Genomic DNA, 7,228 nt, shown 5'->3' with positions numbered 1-7,228 from the left:
CTTGATAAAGATGAGCCATGTGTTTTAATACAAGAGGCAAAAGGTGCAGCGACACCCACACTGAAGGCACTTTCTTAATATTTCAGGTATTTTAAAACAATATGTCATTGTTCCTTGGTTATTGTGCACAAGACATGCTGCACCCTGGTTTCGACGTGTACTGTATGCCCAGCCCTGTGCCCTCCTCCTTGCTCCAGACCAAACACTCAGTGTTCCCGCACGTGCATCCCCAAATTTGGAGGCTGGCCCTGGGTTACATCCCGAGGTAACTAGACGCTGACGGGACTGAGGCAGGCCAAGCTCAGAGTAGCCGTGTGAAATTGTGATTTGCAACAGTGCCCACGGGCTCCACTGGAGTCCTCCTGCAGTGCAGGCAGCTGTGGGCGCCCCTGTCCAGAGCCCCACGGCATAGGGGGAACATGCCGGCATGTACCCCACACATCCTGTTCCCTCTTCCCACTAACAAGAAGGACCCAAAATCAGGGTCTGCCTCCATCAGACCCCTCTCCCACTCTTCCCAAAGATGGGGAGAAGCACGGGTTCAGGGAGAGAGATGGGCGCTCTCTTCCCCTTGGGAGGTGAGGAATCGGGGATGTGCTGCCAAGGCAGAGGGGCTGTTTCATGGCTTGCAAGGTGGGTCCAGAGGAGGTGCCCAGCAGCAGTCCCCTCACCGGGAGCAAGGGGACCCCACTGAGACAGGCCCCCCCAGCCATGAAGCTATGCAAATATGGGCTGTGTGATGAGTAACCACTGTGCTTCTACTGAAACTGCCCCTGGGCCAGAACAAAGGGTTAACTACCTGCTCCAAGGGATACCACACTGCACCGACAGGTGTGCATAACCCTTGCATTTCTATCTTAGGCCTATATTTTAAGTCCTGCTGAGGGCCTACCTGTGGCCCCTGTGCCCATTACTTACCCCTCTCGAGGAGAAGCTGTGGCACAGCTCTCATTTGGTGGGTAACCCACTTGGCCCCTAACCATTGCTGGTGACCACCACGCCTAACAGCCTGCACCAACTCACCTCCGCTCTTCACCGGTGCTCCACCACGAAGCGCATGGTGGTGCCGTCAAAGGATGGCGGCGCGACAATCCGTGGGCCAGTGGCTGGCGCTGTGATGCTGATGACAGGCTTCGCCTCGGCTGCTCCACGCCGTGGTGGTGGCGGGCCCTTGCCCGTGGCCACATAGTAGGGGCTCTCGGCGAAAGTCGCCTCTGCCGCTGCCGGGCTGCCAGGCTTGGCCGGAGCGCTGGCATCGCTGCCCGGGTGGGATAGCGGGCGCGGCAGGGCACCGGCAGGCAGCATGGCAGCAGGCAGGAGACCCGGATAGAGCATGTATGTGGCACCGTAGGCCCCGGTGTTGAGGGCCAGGGGCGAGAGGGGCAGAGGGACAGGGGCGATGGCCGGCTGCTGGGGCACCGGCACCTCCACGTACTGCCCAGTCTCGGGGTCGAAGAGGCGCCGCTTGAGGGGCTGCTGCACCGGTGTGTCCACCAGGTAGTACTGCCCGGTGCTCACGTCCAGCAGCACCTTGCGCTGCGTCTGAGGGAAGGGCTCGGCCGCTGTCGCCGCGGTGGGCATGGAGGGCGAGAAGCAGAGCAGCGGCGGCGGCGCGGTGCCGGGCAGGGCGGCGAAGGGCAGCGGCGGGCGGTAGAGGGCGGCGGGCGCACCCTCGACGGGCGGCGGCGGGGCGGCGGCGGCAGGTTCCTCGGCGGGCGGAGGTGCGGGCGGGGGTGCGGGGCTGCCGGGGCGCTTGGCGGTGCCGAAGGGCTGGAGGCTGCACAGCGCCGCCGCCGCCGCTGCCGCCGACACTGGGCTGGGGCGGACGCCGCCGCCCGCCCCCGACACCGGCACGGGCGACGGGGGGGAGCCGGGCTCGGCGGCCGCCTTCAGCGGCAGGGACAGGTAGTTCCCGCAGTCCGGACCGCGCTCCGCATCGCCGCCGCCCGCGGGCAGCCGGGGGGAACGCGTCGCCGCTTGTCCCCTCAGGCCGCCCTCCGAGGGGGGTTTGCCCGGCGTGGGGGCTCCGGCTCCGGTTCCTCCGCGGAGGGTGAGGAGGGCGCGGGGGGCGGCGGGGGGCTCGGCGCGGGGAGGCGGCGGGCCGCGCTGCCGCTGCCGGGCCAGGCTCTCGAAGGCGGCCGCCTTGGCCGAGACCTTGTCGGCTCCGTTGTTGGAGGGGCGGCGGGGCAGCCGCTCGCTGCCCGGTGTCTTGCCCGACGGCTCCTCCGCCTTATCCGCCGGCGGCGGTGGCTGCGGGGGGGCGGCGGCGGCGGCGGTGGGGGGGGTGGGCCGGGGCCCGGTGCCCCGCTCCTCGCTGGCGATGAGGGAGAGGACGTGACTGTCGGTGATGGGCAGCGGGTCGCTCTTGCGCTTCCACTCGCGCTTGTTGAAGCTGTAGAGCTCCTCCATGCTCCGCACCGCCGCCGTCAGCTTCTCCAGCGCGTTTTGCACCGGCGCCGCTTTGCCCTCTTCCCGCGGGTCCTCCTCCGGCCCCCGGCCCCTCTCGGCGGGCGGCGGTGGGGGCTGGTTCCGCCAGGGCGCGGCGGATTTGGAGACGATCTTCAGCACGGCCGGCTGGCGCGGGTCGCTCTTGTTGGGGGCGATGGTGGCCACCGGCAGCCTCCCCGAGGTGCGGTGCACCAGGACGGTGCCTTCCGGGGGGCAGGCCGGCGCCCTGCCCGCCGCCTTGGCCCCCGCCTCGCTGGGCTTGGTGCTGGCGTGGCCGACCGCCTGGCAAGTGATGACCACGGGGGAGAGGGACCTGGGGACACCGGCGATGACCAGCTGCTGGCGGGGCTTCTGCTCCGGGCCGCCCTGGTCGGAGGCGACGCTGCCCTTATCACTGCTGTTATCCCCCGAGTCGCAGCTGTAGGAGCTTTTGATGAGCTTCCTCACGTCCCGCACCTGGTGGAGAGGTCCCTGGGCTCTGTGCTTGCCGTCCCTCACGTCGCGCACCAGGAACTGCGGCACCTTGTCGGGGCCGTCGCCGGCCTTGGGCGGCTTGGGCTGCTGCTGGCCCCTGCCCTCCTCCGGTGGCCGGCCGGCGATCCGCGGCGTCAGCAGCTGGGCGATGCTGAAGGCGGCGTCCCGGGGCTGCTGCAGGCTGCCCAGGCTGATCTTGATCTCGGGGGCTTTGGGCTTGGCGGCGGGGGGCGAGGAGGAGGAGGAGACAGCGGCGGCGGCGGAGCATTTGGTCGCCCGCTTGCCGGGCTCCTTCTCCCGGGGGGTGTGCTGGATGGCGGGGACGAACAGACGGGACATCTTGGTGGACTTGCCGGCGGAGATCTCGCCCAGGTCGGCCCGCCAGTCGTGCCTGGGGGAGAGCTTCAGCTTGCCCACGGGCGCCCTCTCCTCCTTCCTCTCCGCCTCCCGCTCCTTCCAGGACCTGAAGGCGCTGTTCTGGCTGCGGAGGAAGGTGGCCTTGATGGCCTCCGAGGCGCTGCGCTTCACCTCGCACAGCTCCTCCGACAGCGCTCGGTCCAGGCTGCGGCTCCCTTCGCGGGGCGTCGACGCCTTGGAGGCCGGCGACCGGCCGCCGCCGCCCTCGCCCGCCTCCTCCGCCGTCGCCGCGGTGCTGTCCGAGCCGCCCTCCGAGTGCCGGGAGCTCTGCCGCTGCACGCCGCCGCCCTCCCGCTGCCGCTCCCGCTCCCGGCCGCCGCCGCCGCCGGCGGGCTCGGGCTCCCGGCCGGCGCTCAGCCCGGTGTAGGAGGTGTCGGTGATCTCGCCCCGCTCCATCTTGAACTCGTGCTCCAGCTGCATCTTCTTGGAGATTACGTTTTTGAGGAGGCTGGAGGCGAACTTGGACTTCTTGCTGGACGACCCCCCGCCGCCGCCGCCCTCCGCCGCCGGCGGCTCCCCGCCGCCCGCCTCGGGGGGCTGCCGGGCCTCGGGGGCATGGCCGAGGTCCAGCAGGGTGACCACCCGGGAGCCCGCCCGCAGCCGCCGCGGCGCCTCGACGTGGGCGATCTCCCCGTCGAGCTTGCTGACCACGAACTCGAGGGCTTTGGTCTGCGAGCGGCCGGAGCGCAGCAGGCTGGGCTCGGCTCTCGGCCCCAGGCTGCCGCACTTGAGGTCCAGGTAGGTGGACCAGCGGTTGATGCCCAGGGCATTGTCGGGCAGGGAGGCGGAGGAGGCGCGGGAGCCGGGGCGCAGGGTGTCGAAGTAGGGGTACGCCAGGCTGCGGAAAGCCCTAGCCGTCAGGTTTCGCACTTCTTTGTCGGCATCGTCCAGCTCGCTGACGGCGCTGGAGGCGCCGCTGGAGTGCTCCCCGGCCCTGCCGGCCCCGCACCGCGTCTGCAGCCGCGCGGGGACCGCGATGAATTTTTTCGCGTGGTCGCGGACCGCGTCCGGTTTTAAACTCGCATCGCGTTCGGGAGCCGCGGGGACGCGGAGGCTCATGTCGCCTTCATGCTTGGCAGCGTAAGTAGTGTTTTGCTTGCCGCGCACGTTGCTAGACTCATTTATAGCCCGGGAAGCGGCTTTGATTGATAGGAGAAGCTGGGCGGCCGGGCTCCCGCCGGGACGGCCGGGCTGCTTGGACCGGCTTTCCCCCGAGCTGGCGCGCTTGTCCCCGCCGGGGGTGTCGTGTTCGGAGGTAAGGCTGACGATCTCGGTGCTGCTGGTGTTGTCGATGCTGTCCGTCTGGTTGTTGGGCTCGCTGGTGGTCGTGCTGAGGTAGCAGCTATTCTCCTCCTCCTCCTCCTCCGTCGGCGTGTCCCCCGGGGTCTCGTCGCTCCCGAAGGAGGCGTAGTCCACGAAGGAGTAGATCACGTTGTTGTCCTCGAAGTCCCAGCGGGCGGCCAGCCCCGCGTCGAAGTCCATGTCGTGGTCCACCTCGCTCAGCTGGATCTCCTGCGTGCTGATATAGTGCGCCTCGTCGCGGCCGCCGCCGGGGGCGATGCTCGGGGGGGCGCCGGGGGGGGCCGCCTTGCGCCCCGCGTCCTCGTCCTCCTCGCTTTCGTAGCCGAAGGAGGACGAGGAGGTTTTGCCCTCCGTCGACACCGGGTCGCCCACTGCGACCGCCTTGGTCACCGGCGAAGGGCAGGAGGAGGAGGAGGACTCCGGGCAGCCCCCCGCCTCCGGCGGCCCGCCGCTCCCCGCCGCCCCCTCAGAGCCAGAGCCGGAGTCAGCGCCGCATCCCGCCGCCGCGCCCGGGGAAGGTGGGCGATCCTGCCCGGCGTCCGAGGATGCTGGTCCCGCGGCCCCGCCCGGCGGTTCGCCGCTCGCCGAGCCACCGACATCCCCGGTCCCGCCGGCTCCGCTTTCCGCTCCCTCCGCTCCGCTGGCCGGGGCCAGTTCGGGGGTCTGGCGGCTCTTCTCCGGCCCCCGCGGCGAGCCGCGGATCTCCACGTACGCCGCCGCCTTCTCCTCCTCCTCCTCCTTGATGGCCGCCTCCGGGCTCGGGCCCCGTCCCTCCGCCGCGCCCTCGGGGCCGGCTGGTGGGCCGGCGGGCGGCTGTCCGGGCGCGTCCATGCCGGGGCCGTCGGGGCGCGGCAGTGGCCCGAGGGGGCGGGCAGGCACGTGCCGGCAGGGACGGGCAGCGCTGCGGGGACGGGGAGGGGGGGGGTGACAGCGGGCCGCCCACCCCCTGTCCTCCCCTCCCCTTCCCTCCCCTCCCCTCTTCTCCTGTCCTCCTCCCGGCCCGGGCGGGCATCACCGCCGGGGGGCGGAGGGGTCGGGCCGGGGCCGGGCTCGGCCACCCCCCCCGCGCCGTAGCCAGACGCGGTAAAGCGGTGGCCCGCTCGGTCGTCCGGGGGGGGCGGGGGGGGGGGGGCAGAGGGTGGCCGGTCGCTTTGCGGGGGGAGGGGGGGGTCCCGGGACGGTCCCGGATAACTCCGTGTTTTTCCCCAGATGGGCGTCGCTTGGCCGGTTCCAGGCGCGGACTATACATAGAGCCGGTGTCACTTATGCCGATTGAACAAAATCCTATTTTAAACGTTTGTGTTTACCGCAATAAAGGCGCCCGGCGGCCCCATGGAAGGGGAGAGCTGCCCCTGCCTCTAGAGATGCTGCTGCTGCCCGGCCGGTGAGCTGGCAGCACGGGCATGGTACGCAGGCTTGCCCACACCGAACGCACCCTTGTCCCACACACAACAGTGGCTAAACAGCTTGTTTTCTTCCTTAAATCACCGCCCTGGCACCCTGTGTCCCCACTTGCAGGAAGTGCATGGCAGAGGGGTGCCCCGTGGATGCCGGCCTGGCCCTGTGCCTTCGCAGTGGCCTCGGGGAGCCGCCGGCCAGGGGACACGAGCTGCCCTTTTCCAGGAAACGCCGTTTTAGACATAACCAGCACCTGAGACCTATTAACAGGCATTTCTATGGCACGCCTGACCTTTGGTGGCTAAGGGCTTTACTGAGCGGTTCCCAAGATCACACACCAAGAATCGCTCCAGAGTCATGGAAGGAAAAAGCGAGCTGTTAAATACTGGGGAGGAGAAATGGGGGAAAGCGAGCAACTTTGAGGAGCAGTCCTCAGGTATACAATGCAGATAACAGCATACATCTACAGCTTAAAAAACAAATAAGCCCCTGCAGACATGGGCAAGCAAGCCAGTGTTAGGCTGGTAACATCAGACATCAAGTTGGGGATGGTTGTGGAGAACCCTAAAGCAAGTACCAGGATCCACGCCCCTATGGCTGCCTGCACTGGCGTGGGGGGGGCATGGTGTGCAGCTCTCCCAGGGATGCCACAGGGATGCAGCGTCAAGCAGAAGCCGTGCCAGACCTCTCTCCAGCACTGTCCACATTAAAACAGGGGTTTCTCAATGCTCCCAGCTCCGAGGTGGCCCCAGCTCCTCACCCTACCCCATAGCTGTGCTGCCATCATCCCCACAAGGTTGCAGTGTTCCCACTGCCCTTGGCTTCCCCCCTTTACTGAGTGGCTTCCCCCCTTTACTGAGTCCAAGCAGCAGCTTGAGAGGGTCCTTGCAGCAATAGCAGGTTTCATATTCCGCTTCAGCTAAGAGTTTCTTTTCTTCCTGGGGGAGAACAAGTGAGGTGGCTCCAGCTCTTGGTACCCTACATAGATATGCGGTAGTTTCTTTGGCTGCAGAGTGACAGAGTGAAAACTGTTGCTAAAGCACCAGGTGATATTTTAGCAGAAAGACACATCCTCCAAAACTTGGAGGGCTTGGAGCAAGTCAGGTCAAGCATGGTGAGGCTCTCCCCATGCGGCAGGGATAACTGCATGGTTCCTGTCCCTCTTGAAGCTGTCCTACCTCCAGTGTGC

The 7,228-nt window shown here is 67.7% G+C and overlaps 1 protein-coding gene across 1 annotated transcript; it reads right to left on the bottom strand.

Moving 5' to 3' along the window:
* Positions 1 to 1,032: 1,032 nt before the first annotated feature.
* Positions 1,033 to 5,472, bottom strand: LOC309670934 (uncharacterized protein C4orf54 homolog; the record flags this gene model as incomplete). The annotated part of the gene is made up of 1 exon (XM_082482073.1): positions 1,033 to 5,472. The coding sequence occupies one exon, from the start codon at positions 5,470 to 5,472 to the stop codon at positions 1,033 to 1,035; it is 4,440 nt and encodes a 1,479-aa protein (XP_082338199.1).
* Positions 5,473 to 7,228: the final 1,756 nt, after the last annotated feature.

The sequence above is a fragment of the Vanellus vanellus genome (genome assembly GCF_965231255.1).
Source record: "Vanellus vanellus genome assembly, chromosome: 4".
NCBI classification, from domain to species: Eukaryota; Metazoa; Chordata; class Aves; order Charadriiformes; family Charadriidae; genus Vanellus; species Vanellus vanellus.
This window is presented reverse-complemented; position numbering and strand designations above follow the sequence as displayed.